The sequence below is a fragment of the Chaetura pelagica genome, unplaced genomic scaffold, assembly GCF_000747805.2.
Source record: "Chaetura pelagica isolate M959 unplaced genomic scaffold, ChaPel_1.0 scaffold189, whole genome shotgun sequence".
NCBI lineage: Eukaryota > Metazoa > Chordata > Aves > Apodiformes > Apodidae > Chaetura > Chaetura pelagica.
Window position 1 is genome coordinate 4,054,007 of NW_009970716.1, and position 20,970 is coordinate 4,074,976.

Here is a 20,970-nt window from a genome sequence, read left to right on the forward strand (position 1 = left end):
TATAACCTAAAATAAAGGGTTCTCAGAGGCCTGATGATAATAAATCACAGTCTTGCTGTACCAGTTACCTGGTAGAGGTAACCAGTTTGAGGGATCAGTTAAGTGGAATATGAGAAAAGGATGAGAAGGCTCCCTCCAAGGGTGTAAACAAGGAGAATAGTGAAGACAGCAACAATAGAGGCAGCAACATCATGATGGCCCTAGTATCAGCATGTTAGCAGAACCAGCCAGGCAGCCACCCATCCAGTCTGAAACTACCAGGAACTGCCTGCTCCTAGGAGAGATTATGTCCCTAGGAGATTTCCAGGGAGGATGAAAGTAGTAATTAATGCATGTAGATGATCCACAGATAATGGCAACAGCTCAACAGAAACCCAGCCTGTCACAGGAAGCTGAGGGATAGGCCAGGCCATCTGGATCTTCTTTACATCCCTCAAGAGTGAAGCAACTTGACAGACTCTGGCCAAGGCTGAACACACATGACTTTCCAAGAGAGACAAATCATTAGCAAAATCCAGATCCAGGCATGGCATGTAGAGGCAGATGTAAAATAAACATGCCTCTCTAGCCTGTGGAGATGTGCAGATAAACACAGAAAGCAATTTTTTTAAAAAAATCAAGACCTGTAACTCTACTGCCTTCAGACCTTCCCCATGAATTCACTAAAGCATCCTTTACTACATTCTGTAACAAAAGAAATGAGAGACCTCCCATGGTACAAATGAAAATAAAAAGAATCATGGAATGGTTTGGATTCAAAGGGACCTTTTAAAAATAATCTAGTCCAACCTCACTTCCATAGGCAGTGACATCTTTCACTAGATCAGGTTGCTCCAAGCCCCATTCAACCTGATCTTGAATGCTAGGAGGGAGGGGGCCACAGCTTTTCTAGGCAACCTGATCCAGTGTCTCACCACCCTCATCATAAAAGATTCCTTCCTTATATCCAACCTAAATCTACCCTCTTTCAGTTTAAAACTGTTACCACTTGTCATTACACACCATGGTAAAAAGTGTCTTTCTGATAAGCTCCTTTTATATACTGAAAGGCTGCAATGAGGTCTCCCTCTACTTTAAAAGACTAGGATCTGGTTAACAGTGTACTCGGTTTCCTCAGTACTCTTCTTATTACTTTAAAGTTACTTTTCTATACCACACAGATGGACCTCAGTATGAGTGATTCGGATGCTGCCCTTGACTCTGTACTGGCAAGAAAAGCTGGTATGACAGCCAAAGAACGCAGGGACTGCTCCTTTCCTTGTGTCCTATGATAATAAGTCTGAAAGGTAAAAGCAGGTATCTAGTGCTCTTTGCTTACCATCTCAGCTAAAAAGGTAAGCTACTATTTATTGAGGATGGAAGGGCAAGTTTGTCCTTTATGAATAATTTACTAAATTTGACCTATGCTTGGTCTGGCAAGTCATCATTCTCCATGGAACACCAAAAGTAATTCTGAGAAAGAGGTTTCTTTACCCACAAAACACTGGGGCTGTTTGAGCTACATTGATACCTAAAACAAGTACTGAAAATGCAGAAAGCCTTGTACTAAAGTCAACTGGTAACCTCCAAATAACCACCTTGGCCTGTGCAACTGCAAACAACAGCGTGCAATAAGATGGAAACTTCTGCTCTAAATTAGACAAGTCATGGTAGCATACCGTATGACAGACACATCCAACTAATTATGCTTAGTTCAATGAGGAAACAAGTACTGTATGTAGATACATTACCTTAACAAGTTCATGGTATTAAAAGGCCGCTTCACACATGTAGTATCTCTAAGATGGAATATTATGTAATAATCCCAAATCAAATAGCTCTCCAGCAAATTCACTGAGACTTTCTGATTTATTTGGGGCAAAATCCCCAAGAAAGATCATTATTTCTGAAGCGTTTGCCCCAAGTTTATCAAATCTCACCACAGGCTTTCAGTGCTTAACAGAAGAACTTTTGCTTTGCAAATCTAAACCTAGATAAAGTTGCATAGTTTTACCAGATCACACACACAAAACAAATAAAACTCCCCACAAAACAGGCTGCATTCCAGGAATCAGGATATTACTTATAATATTTAATTAAAATGAGTTTTGATTGAAATATATTTGCAGTTAACTTTTAGTACACAGAGCTTTTATTTCAACTGATTGGGGTCTTTTGGTCCTTTAAGGGTAGAGGTACTTTCCTTCCAAAGTAAGATACTAGATCCAAGAGTACCCAGAGTAACTTAATAAAAGCAGAAGTCTTTTTAGTCTGAGCTCTCAGATGTTTGGTCCTAAAAATCCTTACTTCTTAAATAATGTAATTCTAATGCTGAAAAAACCAATTAAGGTAGTAATTTTTGCTATTTTACTCAGTCTTTCGTTGAAGATTATTTTTTTCTGGTTGAAAGAAGTGTTTTTCAAGAGCGTTGACCAATTCATCTAGTTCCTTCTTCAGCTGTTCAACATCACTGAGAAAGAAAATCCACACAAATACAGAACACAGTGTCAAAGTGGAGAAGCTAAAAAGCATATTTACAGTCTGAGGAATTTTTAAGTGTTACGTTGGTTTAGACAAACATTTTCTACTAAAGCTAAAAGTATATACACTTGATTTCTTATGGTATTGCACTGATGTTCACTTCCAGCTGATGTGCATGAAGGCACTTAAGACTATGGAGAAACCTAAACCCACAATATAATCTAGAATAGAATAATCAGTTTGAGTTCAGAAGATCTTCTATTACTAAATGGATGTAATTAGAAATATAAATTTTATACTAGTGATAGTATTTTCAGATGAATTTTCATCTGTAAAATTACTTTATATTATATTTACATTTATTAATATTATTTTTATTACATAAGTTTAAAATTGCTTATCTGTGAGACCATATGATTTCCAAGACTTATCAGTGAAAGATATAATTACTAAACATACAAGTGTTTAAAATGTATTAGAACACTTTATATATAGTTACATATGTTTAAAGCAACTATGTATGTAAAATAGAAGTGAATATACCGGCTGTCACTTAAGACAGAATATTTTTCTTGATGTTGTTTTTAGTGAATGTGAAACCAAGTTCAAAAGAATTTCAGTGACAAGAAGAATGTATCAACACATTTTTCAATTAAAAATTGAAACAAAGAGTCAAAGCTTTATGCAAATACTTTTGCTAAAACAATGATTGAAGTAGTAATATTTGATCATGGAGAGCCCCTTCCCCACCAAAACAATTCCAAAAAGCCACACAGCCTCTATTACACAGCATTTATTGCTGAAAGTTACAATACCTGTTTCCAGGAGGAGCACAAAGTTCAGAATAGTATTTGATCTTTGGTTCTGTCCCACTGGTTCTCATTGTGGCCACTCCTCCATTAGCAAAAGTGAACGTTATCATTTGGCTACTTTTACTAGTGGGAAGTATCTAGAAATAGCAGAACAATTTTTTAGAAGCCTAGAAAGTATCTATATATAATGAATTAAAGACAAAACCTATATGACTTGATGTCCTAAAGATCAGCTAAAATTAAATTTTGCTCTGTTTTCTTCATCACCATGGCCTTGGAACCACAACAGACAAATGGCAACCTTACCCTCAATCCAGAATGTGACAGCAGTAAATTACTGCTAGGCAGCTCATTGCAAGTCTAGTCAACATTTTTAGTACAAATAGAAATTGCTCTGTGATGGCATTTCACGGGAGAAGAAAGACGAATTGTGGAAAACTAAAGAACGCAAAGCCCCATCTCAGTAGGCAGTTTAACTTACACATAAAACAAGATAATTCAAGATTGCCACAGCAAGACAACAAGATCCTCCTACCTGCCTTTACAGACTGTCATCTTGGAGAGAAAAAACACCACAAAACCAAACAAAAAAACCCAGCCCTCCTGCCCTTCCCCAGTCTTCATTTCCTCCTAACAAGGCAAAATAATCATGCCCAATCTGACTTCTTTTAAGTCTCGGGATGTAACATTATGCTTACAGTGTTTCTTCATTTAAAAAAATTATGTAAGTGTAAATACAGATATGATTAATATAAAATTTTAAATAGATACTTACAGCCTTTTTATCTGGCTGGCTGCTGTCATACCCAGTAGTTAGATCCCTTATTCCAGAAACTTTAAATCTTCCACAAGATTTTGGGTATGTGTTTTTTCCATCAAAATTTCTAAGGTTGTCAAAAAGCTGTTGAATAACTTTAGGATCATGACAGATGAAATACGAAGCTTTGGTAATATGGAAGCCATATCTGTGAAGACACAATGTTAATGAATTGAAGAAACAATGTTATTTGAGTTGTACACTATCCACATTATACAACCTTCTATAAAGCAAGAATATATACTCATGGTCACCCAACTGTAGCATCAGTTCACCCTCTTCCAATTTTAAAAAGGCCTCAACTGCTTAATTTTTCTATTTTACATGTTTCAAGGAAACCTATGTACAGACAACTTTTCATGATTCAAAATGAGAAAGTTTACTGCTAAATCAAAGGGGAAAAAAAAAAGTCATTATTGCCTTGAAGAGATCTAACCACCACAGAATGAGAACAGACTACATCTAAATAGCTTCTTTGACTGGATTCCAGCTGACCTTTTCTGAGTTAAACAAATTCCAGACTGTTTTTTTCCCCATCACACTTCAGAAGCTGCTTTTCCATTAAAGTATTTCTACTAAACCAAACTGTTCTGAACATCATCTCTTTACCTTATCTGTTTGCTGCCAGGTAATATGATGCAGAATCTGCATCAAAGACAAATCACCTGCTAACAAGAACTCTTCAAACCATATTCAAAGCATATTGTTGAAAACTATACAAGCCTGGACTGGTTGTTTAAATGAGCTCTTACTAAAGTAACACTTTGATGAGTATCCTTGATGCCAGGGAAAACTTGAAGGGCAGAATCTTTTGTTAGTACTGGGATATTCATGTTAGAAACCTGGAAAGTTTCTTAAATAGGGTCATATTTATACAAAGGTCAACAGTTGAACCTATCCTATATTTGATAGAACTGATAAGCCTGCTAGGACTGTGTCATTTTCCTGATCTGCCTTTACTTCTTGGAGAATGGATCCCCCTCCTATCCCTCCAGAATACAGAGTAGAATTTCTTCTGCTTCAACAGCAACTCACAAGACAAATCTGATTAATTACAAAGTAGTAAGGAGTAGAAAACTGCAACTCTATGCTAGCCAGAGGCAGGCAAAGAAAAAAACCATAAACACAAAATGACTCCCCAAACCAAAACAAGACACCCCTCTCCAGTTCTAGTTATCAAGCATCAATTTAATAAAGCAGGTTTGTATCCTTCCTGAATCTGTAGCTTTTCCACAAAGAGTGACTATATATGGTAACATTTTTGAGGTGCATCTACAGACTGCTTTTACACTAAATAAGCTCTGACTCGTAGAGTCCTGTTCAGTGGCTATGTGCACAGTGGCACTGTGGACAATTCCATTCAGTTGGGTATTCTGTTTCTGAGGGCAGCCAGAAGCAGGTGTTTACTGAATGAGTATCAGAAAAATAAAGCATGACCCAGAGAAGGGTAATTCTTTGACTACGCACTTCCAGCTACTAATATAATTATTAGTATTATTAGTATCCTTATGTCAGATGCTATATTTGTAGCTCTAGGCATGTACTCCTCTTCCTCCCATTTACGCTACTGTTTCTTGAACCCACCCAAGTTTTTGCCATGTCCAATAGCTGATAAATCCCTCAATTTATTTATGCAGTGTTTTAGCAAGTCACTGCCACCTGATTTCTTCTTCAACAGTGGATGAAACAGACATGGCTAGTGCTGCATACACATGAGAGATCTGAGGACTGGAGAACAAGCAGCACCAAGGCTTTTCTATGAGTTTCTGCAGGCTCCACCACTCCTTTGTCAGTGTCTGAGACATGAAGAGGTGGAGAGTACCAGCCAGCCTGTACCGTTCCCTCCTTTAAAACAAACAACTCAACACATGCCCCCCCCCAAAAAAACCCCAACAAACAACAACAAACAACACTCCCTGCTCCAATAGCCATTTTTGCTATTGATTTCTGTAGGTCTTTGAACACATTAAACAAGACCAAAAGAGAAGTAGTGCCTCATATGAAAGTTCTCAGAATTAGACCCAGCTGTATACAGCCAATAGTTACCATCAGTCGCGGCATTTCTGCATAATCAGATCCAATCTCTGTATTCAGGAGCCGAAAGAGAATGAACAACCAACCAACATATACTATCCATCAAAAAAGACAGAACAATATAATAAAAAGCCTAATTTTAGAGCTAAATAGATTTAATTTAATCACAAGTAGCCCTGCAAGCAAAGCAGAAGAAGCAAGCAGGCTTCTACGAGTAGAATAAATACACGAGAGCTCCTTAGGCTCGTTCTGCCATCAATGTGTTTGTGTGTCTGGCACTTCTGAGCAGCAAGAGGCACTGTGATCTCTGCAACACAGCAATGCTGCTGATTGAAAACCAGGCCAATCCTCTGTAAAAGGACCCAAGAGCAGAACTTCCCAAAAGGGAGAAAACCTTCCAAGTGAACAAAAATACTTCAAAATACAACAAGTGAACAAAAATACTTCAAAAATCTCATTTACTAATAGGGAATTAGTATGGTAATATTATTGGTTTTCAAATACCTTGACAAAAAACTAAGTCATAAATTAATTCAGGCCCACGAGGCAGGAGTGCTTTCTAGATTACTACTAACACAGAATTATGTTAATATTACAATAACACAATTTTTATTTCTTCACATACTATAGGTTGCTATTGAGTTCCTGTTAACCCTGGTATGTGGAATTGAGAAAAACTGAAAATTAAACATTTATAATTGAACTCACTCATCATAGACAGCTTTCAGTTGCTGAGACAGAGACAAATTCCTGCTTGCCAGAAAGCTAGCCATCTCTGCAGTTATAACAGCAGCACTGACACCATCTTTGTCCAGAACAGCAGGACAGCACATATACCCTAAATAAATAAAAAAAACAAAACATATATATTTGATGTATTTTAATGAGGAAATAAGATAAAATGGGGAGAGGGAGAGAAGTTAATCAAATCGACATATTTTAAAGGAGAAATGCACATGACCATAATACAGACATTTAAAACTAAAAGTGGAAAAAATTTATTTTCTAATCAGTGTTAAATTTGATAAGCAAGGTATGTAATGGAATTTCAAGACAGAGATAGATTTGTATTGTATCTGTGCCAGATGCTACTAAGTATTTTTTGAGGTCTCATGAAAGAGAAATGCCACACTGCAGGAACAATGCAGGCATAGCCCTTTGTCTCAAATGGGATTACCCTTACATGGTAGCATGCAGTAACACTGATAATTATACATCAAATTGGTCACATTTTCTCTGGTTTTCAGGTTCTGAGATACTCAAGAAGTAGTATTACAGCTTTACAATTTCCTTCTCATAAATTTATAGCTTTTATTCATAGCTTTCAAACTTACAAGTATAATCTGGCAGAGTTCTTTATTTATTTTACTCACATTTAAAATAAGCTTTAATCTGTCAGAGTAACATATCAACTTGAAGTCTGAAAAGCGTGTTTGTTTTTTTTTTTAAATAGGTTGTGCAGCATTTGCAGTCTAAGTCTACATAGACATGCTACTGAAGATACATATATCTAGCTCACATCATCATACTTTGTGCTAAGCAGAGATACAAAGGATTAAACCTAATAATCCAAATGGATTATATTGATTACTTACTGGAAATAATTGTGTTGAGGGCACCTTTACATTGCCATTTTTTGCAATAGTCCTACTTTCACAGTTTTACAGGAAACTGGAACATAATATTCTGTTTCTTACCTATAGCCTCCTCAAATGCAAAAAGAACAGCTTTTCCCTGGTCCATGAGCTGCTTGGCACGATTGCCCATCCACTTGAAACCTGTCAGTGTTTCCTACAGCAGTCAGAAGGAAAAAAGGCATTAAAAATAAAAGCAATGTTTTACAAAAATATGACACTCTGCAGGTAAGCAAATAAGTGAATATGGAACAACATGTAACAACACATTACCTCAAAGTGAAAACCTTCCTTGAGTGCAATCGCTCTCAGGATTTTGGAAGAAACTGTACTGGATAACATGTACACATCTTTAATGGCACGAGTATCCCTATTGTGATTTTTCCAACAAGTGAAGATCCACCAGCCTAAAAGAGCTCCCAGCTCATTTCCAGAAAACACTTTCCATTCACCACTGGATGGAAAAAAATAATAGAAAGTATATGAACTCAAAGGATAATACTGGGGAAAAAAATAAGCCACTGCTTCTTCCATATGCGAATACTACCAAATTAAACCACCGTGTCTGAATTCCAAGTAACAGTAACAAGATATTGTGTGTTCATTATGAACAAACAGAAAGATTCCTCCCCAAAAAAATTCTGGTTACCTTTCTCCTCCATTATACGTACCAGCTTTTGATTTTATCCAAAGATGAAACAGTGATATTTGCAGTGTATTGTAAGTAAAACTAAAATATTCAGTGGACAAATTATAAAATCAGTGATTAAGACAAGCACAGACACTGAAAATCCAGTTCTCAAGTGATGAGTATTTTTAGTTGACTCAGTGACAAACACTTTTTATTTAATTACAAATACATCAATTGGCCATTGAGGAAGATTGGGAAAAATCTCAAACTTGTAAAAAAACATTAACATTGAATTGTTGAAACAAGAAAAATCGAAGGAAAGAGACAGATGTCAAAATTGCACAAAAATTCCCAGTCACAAAAGGGCACAAAGACACTGCCAAAGTGACAAAAATCAAGACCTACAGAACAGTACCTGTTGTGAAAGAGAAGCAGACTCAGTCTCCTGCATTTATTGATGCCAAGAGGCATAAAGCAATGCACAGCGACAACTTAGTGTAAGAGCGCTGAGAAAGTGTGCTCTAGCAGGAGTTTCTGTCAAAGAAGAAGTACAGATACTGTAGAAGCTTATATATATATTAATGTTTGATTAGTGTATGAACAACTACAGCAGAGGTTTGAGAGGAGGACGCAGGATCAAAAGTTAGGAGACAACTAAGACTGGCTAAACAATTAGCAAGGAGGTGGCAGAATGAAGTCACTATACTCTCAGTGGTGATAGATACAATAAACTAAAACCCTTTCTGAGTCTCTGATAGCTGTTTTTAGACCAAAAAACATTGAGTGATTTTGTGTTCTTGTTTTAACCTTTGGTCACTAGCAAAAACTGAATCTTTTTATGCTTTTTTGTCAAGACTGACTTGCCAACTGAGGCTGGCACATGCCCAAAATACCAAAATAAGGATATTCCAGCTAATGCTGCCAAACGGAGAGTGTCAGTTATCCCACTCTTCTTCTAGAGAGAAGCTTCCTCAGTTAGTGCCATGAGGACAAGGAGTTTAAAAAAAGAAAACCAAACCCATAACTCCTAAGAAAATACCACCACCTTTAAAGCTGCTACAAGAGCAAAACAGGTTATCTGGTGAGAAAAATGGATATTTGCACTGTCTCCTTTTATTGAGGTTTTGGAATTTGCATAACTGATTCAGTTTCAAATATCCACAGTCACTGAGGACACGTAGCAGGTACCCAACTTGGGTACCAAGGACTGTTGCAATGATTTTATATTCCTCTTCTGCTCTAACGCACAGGGAGTTGATTCACAGTAGTTCTGCTTCTGGCCCATCAGCAACTTTTGTTCTGCTCCTCTCTGAGCCAAAAACCTTAAAGTTTATTTTTATTAAAGAATTATGGTTTTTAACTGTTCAGATTAGTTTCTGCTTTATCAAGGTAGATAAAAGAGAAACACCACTATTTATACATATGATACCAAGTGCAGTACTTTAACTTATTTTCATTCATAAAATATAACCAGAACACATAAATGCGAACAATGGCAGAAGTACAGGATATCAGGGAGCATGAAATAAGGGGATAGCAATATTGGGCTAGAACTACAGGTTACACATTCCATACAGATGCAAAATGTACAAGAAGCCCCCGTTTTAGCAAGTCTACCTTTTGTGATCCTGTTCTTTGACAGGATAAATGATGCATGTATAGCTGATCCTTAAAGGACAGAGTGCAAATGACTATACTGAGAAGTACCAAACACTGACAAAGCTTAAGATGAAATGCAGGTATATAACATTATGCATAGAAGCAGTGAACTGAGCGAGAGAGGCCCCAGTCATCTCATGGCCAGTGAAATGTCTGGTCTAACAGTATTTGAGAAAGAAGGAACTCACATTAAAGAACAGAGAGGTTCTCTATTCCTGAGACTGTCAGGGAACTATAAAGGTTCTCCTGAATATTAAAGTTTAATAAGGACAGCAGGAAAGAATGTTTATCGGTCTTCTGTGAAAAATTTCTAACTGAAAACCTACCTTTAAAAAAGTATAGCACAATCACAGCAGTTCACATGCTTCTCTGCATGCCTCAAGTACAGCAAGTGTCAAGTATTTATTCAGGCTTCTGTAAAGCATCTAATATTTAGCATTATTTCATATACTGCCCCCACTGTGGTCTGCTTCATACAGTCCTCTCACATTTCTATGTGTTTTCAGTCTGAAAACATGTACTGTGACTACTCTATCTTCCTTGGCAAGACAGGTTGCAAGAAACCCCCAAATAAGCCTAGCCTTTCAGTAAAAAATGTAAATTTGTTTATTACCATACCTCTCTTGTTTCTCTGCCACTGCAAGTCGATCAGCATCAGGATCATTTGCTAAAATGATTTTTGCCCCATCTTTTTCAGCCAAAGCAAAAGACAATGTCTGGAAAAGTGACAAGCAAGACCAGATGAGTATTAATACCCCCAAGTAATATTTTCACTTTCCTTATAGGATTTAAATAACTTTCCCCAATGTATTTAATGCCAAACATCCAAAAATCATGATGTGTCTCTCAAAAAAATTAACTGCAGCCTGAGACAAATGGTACTTAGATTCAAAAGGATCCTTCAATAACAAAGTATAGCAAAAATTCTTGTAGCAGAAATTCTAGTCACCTGTGGGGACTTCCCCTGTTCCCCCCCCAAAGTTGTAAACAGAAGAATTTAGTCCTTGCATTTCACATGTGAACTGTAGAAACCCACTGAAGATTTTTTAATTATTTATTTTTTTTAAAAGGAACTGTGACACTTTGTTCTATGTGCAGATGCTGCCCCTTCTGTTAGAAAGGAGTTTAAAGTTATAGCTAGTGATTATGAGATTGGTTCATAGAAAGTTATAAAGTTCAGCTAACTCTTCACTAAATGTCAGGCTGTGAAAACAGAAACAAAATAGTCCTTCAACCAATATTTATAGCCATGACTGCTGGCAGGAAGAAAACACTATTTGAAAGACATTGCAGCTATTAAAAAAAAAAAAAAAAAAAAAAAAATAAAAATATTTACCAGGACACCTTTGCCTTCTTCAGGATTTGGATATTTCACTGTGGGAAATTCTGGATCAGGATCCTTCTGCTCCGGGACAGCAAAAGGAGGGCTAAGGTCAAATGCCTTGAAGGCCAACTGCACAAATTTATGACCTACACCATGCACAGAAGTATGAACAAATTTCAGGTTTGTTTCCTTGTTAATATTCCTGAAATAAAAGATTAACGATAAACTTGGATATAGAAGAATATTCTGCACAAAACTGACTACAATTAGAAACAGATCTGATCAGTATTCTGTATCACTTATGAAATTATAAATTAAAGAATGTCAGATTTTAAAGGTAACAGCTTGAAAATTGGCTTAGCCTCATTTTTCAGCAATATGAGTCTCTCTCAATAGCTAATGTCCTGCTATGCACAAATCACTGGCATAAGAAACATGGGACACTTTATGCACCCCAAAGGAGGCAAGTGGAAAAAAAAAATACAACTGACTAGTAAGACTAAGACTCTTCATCTCCGACTCTGGCATTTAAATCAGCTTCAAAGACTGTGAACATACTAAACTGATGGCAGCATGCTTCACCTAAGCATACTCATTTTTATGCAGTGCATTACTGAAAATGTAGAACACACGTAATGGCATGCAAACTTGCAAGGAGACGTTTAACACCTATTCTGAAAAAGCAGCATAATTTCTCATATAGCCCAAACTAACAGCTTCTTCATCTTCTCTTTTAAAAGGTCGTTTTAAGGCTGTGATTCCGCAGCATGAAGTTGGGCCATCAGTGTCGGCCCTTAGCTCACTGCCAGATGCACAAGACAGGCCCAGTCTTGCTGTGGCATTTGGCTGATGGGTGGTCATGCTAATACAGGCAGATGAGATAATCAGAAACAATTTGCTTGCTTTGTTGGGTTAGATTTCTGACAGGCTAGCTTCATACACTGGTTTACTACATCACCACACAGCTGCCACTGCCACAGAAGATAACAAGAAGGCACAGATAGAACTGGATCATGGCAGCATGGTGGCTACCCAGACTTCCATCAGTGTAAACCATCATGGTGATGTACTAGATGGAAAATTCTGCATTCTTAAAGGAGTTAACAACAGTTACCTGTGAAAGCACTGTTTCTGTATGTCTTGGAAATACTCCTTATTGACAGTGGCATATGGATCATGAAGTAGCAGACTGCTGTCAATCAGTTTGTCATCCCAAGCCTGAGGCCACGGCTCTTGGTTCTCCTCAATAGCCTGAGAAATTCCTTTGTCATGAGGGGAAATGATCTGAGCACCATTTTCCCAGTAAACCTAAATAATAAGTAGGTAAGAAAGTAGGATAGCTTTGTTACTTCTTTTTTGTTGACTAAGGTGCACTACATTTGGTAGAGTATTACAGTAAATTAGGCTCAAGTGTATCCAGAGTACACCCCTTTTCATATTCCCAGTGTTTCCTCTCACATCTTATTTTTATTCTATTAAAAAAATCTGTTTATCAGAGGCTATCAAAATCCATAATAAAAAACAAAGTAAGACCCAGCTGTCTGCCTGGCAGCCTTGGGATTGCTAACTTGCATGTGATATTTTATATACTTTTTCCAGATTTTTAGGTATAATCATTATATATAGAAGAATTCATAAGAGAAGAAAATTGTGCAGAGGTAAAACATAATTTACCACAAGAAAAACTAAGGATAAAGACACAAGAACTTGGCAGCTGCCTACAGCAGCAGTGTTGCCTCAACAGCAATCACAAATTCAACTAAGTTTCAAGATGTTCACTACTTGTAATCATCTCCTTTTTGTTGATTGTTTACACATCCAGGAAGAGGGGTACTTATGTTTGTCTTTTTGACAGTTGTTTGCACATTTCCTCCTCCTGAGAGCTTACAGACCACAAGTTTAAGGAAAGATACCTAAAAGCACCTGGGCCATGGATGCATGTAGTCCAAATAACAAAACATTGAGAAAACATCAAGTTGTTTTAAAAAGTAATTGGTAAAACATATAAAAAACCTATCAAGATCAACACATAAAGTATTTTTTAAAGCAATTTTAATACCAGACAAGTTCTGGAAGGAGAAACAGGAATAAATAATCTTTGTTAATGCTTTTTTTTTTTTTTTTTTCTATTAAGAAGACAAAAGAAGTTCAGTTTTTAGATTTTGGAAACAGTCTGTATATAACTAGTCCAGCTATGGGACTGGCATACAGGCAGCTCGGCCATGTTTTTTTTCAGTGGAAACCAGATTTTTGTAATAGAAAAGAGTCATGCTGATGATTGTGTCACTTGGCAAAAGAAAAATATGCTACACGAGGTTAAAGGAATTTATTCAAATGGTTTTGGACAAGCAACTAGTTGGGTTTAACATCTTTTTTTAATTCTCTGGATTTGCAAAGAGATCTTTCTAAATCATGAATTGGAGAAGTGATTCATGCTTTTGAAAAAAAGCCAGTTAATATTTTCAAGTGTTCCAACACATATTACTTATCTCCCTGCTTTTCAGAGCTAAAATTTTAATTGTGTTTTAGTATAACGTGCTACTAGCTTTAAATACACGAGTCTTGAAGAGAAATCAAAAATCAAACTTTGAATTTATGTGGTCCACAACATGACAGGAACCATACACAATACTATTGGTGTCTCTACAAGGAAAAAATGTTTGAAAAAAACAGAAAATAGATTCATATAGGAATACCTTGTAGCCATTATCTTGTTTTGGATTATGGGAAGCCGTTACCATAATTCCAGCACAAAGCTTCAGATGTGTTACTGTATATGGCTGTAACAAGAGAAAGGTAACTGAAGTGGAACGTGCAAAATGTTACATATTATTTATTCTCATGCATATGCAATGCTTTCATACTGCTGAACGGAAAGAAAGCCAGGGTGTGACTCCTGCAGACTTACTCTAAAGCAGCAGCTACACAGTTTTCTCTCCATTAGACTTGATATGGCACAAACTTTGTTTTTTATAGAAAGAAACCTAATGCACATGTTGCCTGCTGCAGAGTGACTTGAGATACCTAAAGTCTTTAAGGGTGCCAAGTCTGTTGAGGTAATGTCAAGAAGTCTGCGTAGGGTAGAGAATTGCATCTGGAGTAGTCTTATCTATAGTAGCATTTGAGAGCAGCCCATGGAGCAACTACTCCATTGAGGGTCAAAAGAAAAACGTTTTGGAGAAAGCCCTTACAAATTAGTCCAAGACAGATGGAGTGAATTAAAAATAAAGCATTTGTGACCAGAGGTTCAGTCTGAGTTTACTCCTGGTTCTATTTTTAATAACAGATGCCAAAAACTGCAAGTCTTGCAACACTGCTTTAAGCAGCACTGTGCAGAATTGGACCCTAAATCTACCAGAATTTGTATCAGTACAAGAATGCTACACAGTCTTCATCCCACCATGTTTTGTTTGTAGCACTCCCTGGAGTAACTGGTACAGGGAAAAAATGTTTCTTTTAGGGCAAAGGTGGAGCCTCTCGTTGTCGCTCTAGGGCACTGACACCTACTGATCCCAGCGTGCAAATGCAGACACATTCAACGACCCTCCCGGCATAACTCCAACAACCTGATATTTAAAAAGGCTACTTTACATTCAATACCCCGGAAAAAAATTCTTTCCTTTTAAAAATAACAACAACAAATCAATCAATCAACAACAACAAAACTAAACCAACCCAAAACAAAAAAAACAAACCACAACAAAACCCCTAAATGTTTGTGTATGCTTTTCACTTCTTAAGTTTCAGACTTGTCATCAATGTTAGAAATCACTTCTTCTACAAGCAATCTGCCTGAAAGCAGGAAAGAATGGAAACATATCCCACTGTCACTGATATTCCACTAAGCTTTTTCCTTCTCTTGCTGCGAATGTTGTATACTAAATATAGCTAAATAAGCATAAGACTAACTATAGGTACAAGCTTAAAAAGTTAGAAGTGTTTTGTCTAGTTTTCCTCAATGTAAGTATTACATTTTTTACATCTGACAGAATTTTTGTGTCTATAAAGGAGAAACCTACCACAAAAGGAGTTGGTGTTATGTCAGAAAACAGATAAACTGGAACCCCCTGACTGATGAAGGTATTTGCAGCAAGTCTTGCAAACCTAAATAATGAGAAAAGACACCTTGAAATCTCTCACCAATTAGTTTCATAGTATTCACAGCTTTTTTCCCCTTCTCACTCCCAATTGAAACAAAACCAAGAACAAAACCACGCAAAAACATAAATAACCCCCAAAATACTATACAGACCAAATTTAAATGTGTTCCCTCCCTATTCCCTAAAGACAAAGCACAAGTCTTAAGAACTGCTTTGGCATTAACAGAATGTAAAAATGCTATAAATCACTCACCTTGATTCACTCTACAGAAAGGGAATAATACTGTTGAAGCAGATATAAAACTATAACAAATACACAAGACATCTCCAAAATACTTAAAACCTAAAAAGTACCTTTTGCTACTACCTCCACTGGAAAGATGGGCACGAGCATCAAAACCAATCACAACTCCTCTCTTTTTCAGGTCACTGAAATTCTTCTCAAGGTATCTGCAAAATCCCTGAAGGCAACAGCAAATTCACTTCATTACCAAATCAATCTTTAATTTGTCATTGCATTAAGATGATTGCTAAGATGTTGACATCTTAGAAAAGCTGAGTGCACGTAACATCTCACTGAACTGGATCTGGATTCAGTTTGTCTAGGACCAATAAACACCAAGAAATACCAGAAACATTGAAATCAATGTAGCGAAGCTGGACAGCACATAAGTACTTTAAAAAAAATTAGAACCAACTCCAGAAAGAAACAGTTAATATGGTTTGTCTGAATTGCAGATTTAGCCACGTTTGGTCTCAAATGAGAACAACTGGCCAACATTTCCGCCTTTTAACCAAAGTCTCTCCATTCCTTAACAGGATCTCACCCTTAATAATGACACATACTTAGGACTTGATACACCACCACTCCAGACTGCAGTAACTTTAGGGTCTGGGTTTTGTTCAAGCTGTCCTGAAGTACATCTATTTTAGGACCGATATACATAAATAGAGCTTCTCTGCATTTAGGTACATTTACCTCCAACACAAAGCTTAGCCCAATGCAGGCTGCTTGTGGGTTTTTTTGTAGTTGTTCAGGACCAACTGATCCACTTGAGCTTAACTGTATGTAAATTCAGATGCAAATCAAATATGGAAAATTACTTCTTTTACTGGTTTAATAGCTTCTCTCTTATCTGCTTTCAGAGGTCAGCACTCAGCTAATTATCATTTTAATGACTTCTGAAAACTGGAGGAATAGTAAAACATTTGTATTTCCACAGAATACCCATTTGCTTGTTATAAATGTTTTCCATTAACATGTACAACCAATTAAGTGACAGTGCTCAGCACAGTACCTGGGTTGTCTGGATAATAGTTAAGTCATTCATGTGGGAAATCCCAGCTCCCATGGCAGCTCTGAGCCCTGCTGTGCCAAACTCCATCCGTGAGCCAAAGTATTTCTGCAGTTCCCTGGCATTTCCTTCAGCAACCAGTTGCTTCACTATTGCAAAAGTTTTTGGGTTCTGTAGAGACAAAATTCTGATATTCTAGAAAAGGGCTGGTTTGTTTGTTTGTTTTAATACACTTAAGCTTCCTAGCAGACCTTAACTCTCTTTCTCACTCACTGTACTGGGTTATTTTAGTACCAAAAAACCACACACCACTTCAAGAATACCAGAACCCCTGCTACGTCTTCCTAATTTTAAGTCAGTACACTCTCAAGTATTACTTATTTTAGATTTACCTTGTTAAGTGAGCACACGTACCAACAAACACAACAGTGTACATATCACATTTTAGGAAGGGAAAATATTTCCAAGATGTCTATTTTAATATTTTATTAATTTAGGAAAAAGACACACACAAAAAAAACAACAAACAAAAAAAGCACCTTTACAGTTCAGACAATTTTTGTAATCACAACACAAGAGTTGCTCTAAACATACATAAAAGTAAGTTAAGCTAATGATTAAGAAATACTTGATACTTCCATAGTGCTGTAAGTACAGTTAAAATAAATCAAACAACTAATCAGACTGGTCAGAGGATAAAGATGACAAATTGCAATATATTTGCAGGTAATGCTTGCAAGAATAAGCTCAACTCTCAGGATGAAAGCAACTGCAGCTGGATTCTCAAATGAGATGGATGTGCAGAGTGGCAACAGAAAGGCCACATCAGAGTACTTTCAAACAGGGAGAAGTTTCTAGTTCTCACTTATTTTATTGGTGTATTACTTATATTAATGCTTTATTGTTATAAGTTCTTTTTTTCTTTCCAAACTTAGGAATTAGTGAAGTTCTGTACATGCCAACATCTCAATCTTCATAACATGGGCTTTGTGAAGTTTAATATTTGATTTCTCAAAAGCTGATGAGCCAACAGGACAGATGGCACACTCCAGTCACCTGGCAACAGGGTTCTGTGGAGGGGCGGCACAATCTGCAGGTTAGTCACCGCGTGATTACACACACTTCACACTGGAGTGCAAAGGTTATAATTTCCAAATGGATGTAAGCTTTGATTTCTGGTCAACCTCCAGTTTTTCAAATGACCTCATAAAACTTACAGACTTCAGTATTTCTTGGAAGACATAGGTATGCTTACAGCAAGGGAAGGCATATCATCCTGGAGAAAAAAAAATTAAGTATTTTCTGCAACTCCAAAAAATGCTGCAGAATGTGCACAGTAGTAGGCACGTGGGAGAGCTTGCATACAAAGGTCAAGCATTCTGGAAACCAAACTGAGACCAGGGTCTGGATGCCCTAGTCATTGAGCCGTGCACCTGCTGCTGCAGGACAAACACCACAGTTTAAATAAATACTCAAAAAGCTGAAGAACCTCTGGTGCTAATGAAGAAGCTATGTAATGTAGAACAAGCTGGACTCATTAAAGAAAAAAAATACTAAGATTAGGTTTCCTGGGTGCAATAAGTAATTAGGTACCCCTGAATCACTCATTACAGCCTACAAATTACCAATTTACCAGTCCAAGAATGTTGTAACTGATGCTTTCCTGTAGGATGTCCAACGTAATTTTGAAATTATAATTATAATCTATTCTATAAGAATAAATATAATTCTATGTTATAATGGAATCATATAGATCAGCATAACTATTCTGAGTTTAGGCTGTTCCAAAGCTGTCCTGAACTTTTTGCTGCAGTATCAGGCCTGTATGTTGGACCTAAAGCCTGAACACCTTCTGCATCAGGGATCCTCTAGTTTTTCAAATCTGGTTAAATGCTTGCACGGATCCAGGTAGCTGCCAAAGTCTTGTAGTTTCAGTCTGCACCATCTGCCAGAGAAAACTTGACTTGCATGAATTTAGTTGTTTGGGTCATTCCCTTCCACCACACACACACACAGAGTCTCTAAAGTACTTGTAAAAGCCAGGCCCAAGACTGTTCTCATTTTAGGGGGAATGTTCCCATTCTATTTTAGGAATGTTATGATGCCATTGTATACAGCTAAGGGAAAAAATATTGAACTTTTTCTAAGCTCAAGAAAAAGCCAAAACCAAATCCTCACAGCTTCTCTACTAAAGATGGACCCAATTGTATCTGAAGGATGAAGTGCTCCTTTTTTTCATTGATTCTCTATGGTTACATTTTTTCTACTCTCCAACAAAGCTGGATAGCAGTATGAGAATACCAATTTCTGTGAGTACAGTTGGCAGAAATTTTAATACAGAGTTAATATCCAGTGCAATTTGCTTTAACATTACCTGTTAACACTTGAGTTATTTACCTTAATATACACTACAAGAAAGGCCCCCAAAGAGGTTTCATCAGTGCAGGAGTCCCCCACAAGACTTCAGAGTAGAGGGACAGCTACTGACCAAGTAGGTTTTACTTTTAACAAAAAGAAAAGCCACCTTGTAATTTTATGACTGACAACAGAAAGAATGAAAAATATTATATTACTGTCATGAATACAGTGATGAATGTAGCCTGGTAACAAGGTCAGCATTTGTCATCTAGGTAGAAACTTCCTGTTCAACCAGCAGGACGGACTTCAGGCATACAGCCTTCCTCTTGGAAACTATTATTTTGTAAGAAACATGCAGCTTATCATCATTAAATATTAACCTATCTCCACACATCATCAAAAAGGAACACTTTTTAATATCAGAGTAAATGGACAAGGGTTATATTGGATTCTTCTGTTGCTCAATACAAACATATAAGAGCTGCCTGAGAAACGAAAAAACCTCAGTTTTTTAAGCAATCAGCAATGGTTATTGCACACCGGTCAATTATTACTGAGTCAAAGATGCAGCTGATAACTGAGAGCTAACATTTCAGACGTAACAATACTATAAGGGATGCTGCATTAGATTTCCAGAGGGTTTCACAAAATAATAACAATAAACAGTTGAAAATGAAATCATTACACAGAAGACAAGAATATGACTAGTCAAGGAAGTTTTGGAAGTAAGAGGCCCTTTAAAATTCAGGCTGTTTTCTCAAAATCAATTAAAAAAAAAAAAAAAAGGCAACAAAAAAGCTAATTCTCATTTGATGTGATACTCCAGCATTTCTAAAAGAAGAGCTGGTTTGGCACAGCATTATCAGTAGTAAATCCAGAGCTGGCTTACTGATCAGTACTAGTTTAATTACCTTCAATGAAGAATCACAACAAACTTGAGGTATTTCCTTTAGAACCTGGAAAGAATACTTAAAAAGGAATTATTCTATGCTTTTACTGATGACTTTGAAATCAGCAGAATACCCCTTATGGGGAAAAAATAATAATAACAATAATAATTTAAAAAAAGCAGGTTGCACAGAACCCAGAGAGCGCTGCACATGGTGCTGAGCCCATTGAAGTGACTGACCTGAGGGGGGCAATGGCCAGCGTGTTGCAACACAGCCAAAAAATGTTCATGTATAGGGACGAAAAAAATGCAAACTCCACATGCCACATATGGGCCTGCACCCCAGTGGGAATTGCAGCAGCAAGGAACTCATGTGAACATTTGCAGAACAGCACTATGGCAGGACATTTCTTAAGACTTGTGGAATACAGAAGTACTGAGATTTTACTTCTGTGCATAGTGCTGTCAAGACCAAAACTGAAGATGCAAAGGTAAGTCTTAAAATGTGGAAGCACCCTAACAGGAAAGGAAATAACAATCCTAAAGCGCTCATAAGTAATAGCAGAAAAAAAGGAAGAAAACCCCTGACAGCAGACAATGCTGAAGATTTAGCAGTTATTTTATGAACAGTGAGGGTCACCACTAGGCATTGGGCGACGCTCACAGTAAATGAGGACAGATCCCACATTTCCCGGCAGTTTTGAAGCAAGCCCACATGTATTTCATGCTATTTGGAAACAGCATCTGAGTAATCAAACACACGCAGTTACCTGGAGTTTTTTAACGCTGAGAGACAGACAACACGGCAACGTATTCTTGCCTTGAATAACTTAAGTCTAATAGCTGCCCTTGCAGCGAGGGGGAGGGGCGGGGGGAAAGCAGCCCCCGCAGGGCTGTGGGAACAGACGGAAAGCGCCCAACAAGCGCCTTTCCCGCACCAAAGCGGGGCTCGCCCCC

The 20,970-nt window shown here is 37.2% G+C and overlaps 1 protein-coding gene across 1 annotated transcript; it reads right to left on the reverse strand.

Annotated features, from left to right (window-relative positions):
- Nucleotides 1–2,058: 2,058 nt before the first annotated feature.
- PGM2 (phosphoglucomutase 2) lies at nucleotides 2,059–16,934 on the reverse strand. Its single transcript, XM_010006126.1, has 13 exons — nucleotides 16,770–16,934; nucleotides 15,826–15,932; nucleotides 15,391–15,475; nucleotides 14,068–14,151; nucleotides 12,486–12,679; nucleotides 11,384–11,573; nucleotides 10,666–10,763; nucleotides 8,031–8,211; nucleotides 7,821–7,914; nucleotides 6,832–6,961; nucleotides 4,048–4,237; nucleotides 3,276–3,409; nucleotides 2,059–2,449 (listed from the first exon to the last, which is right to left on the reverse strand). Exons 1-13 carry the CDS (start codon nucleotides 16,854–16,856, stop codon nucleotides 2,347–2,349), a joined length of 1,677 nt encoding a protein of 558 aa, XP_010004428.1. The 5' UTR covers nucleotides 16,857–16,934; the 3' UTR covers nucleotides 2,059–2,346.
- Between the last annotated feature and the right edge of the window lie 4,036 nt (nucleotides 16,935–20,970).

Bases quoted from the DNA above. Each gene is read 5' to 3' on its own strand.
- PGM2 (XM_010006126.1), bottom strand. From the start codon at position 16,856: ATGGAGTTTGGCACAGCAGGGCTCAGAGCTGCCATGGGAGCTGGGATT. The intron at 14,152-15,390 runs GTAGGTTTCTCC...CTCTTGTTACAG, and splicing joins TAACACCAACTCCTTTTGTG to CCATATACAGTAACACATCT. The intron at 10,764-11,383 runs GTAAATATTTTT...TCACTTTTCCAG, and splicing joins AAGAAGGCAAAGGTGTCCTG to ACATTGTCTTTTGCTTTGGC.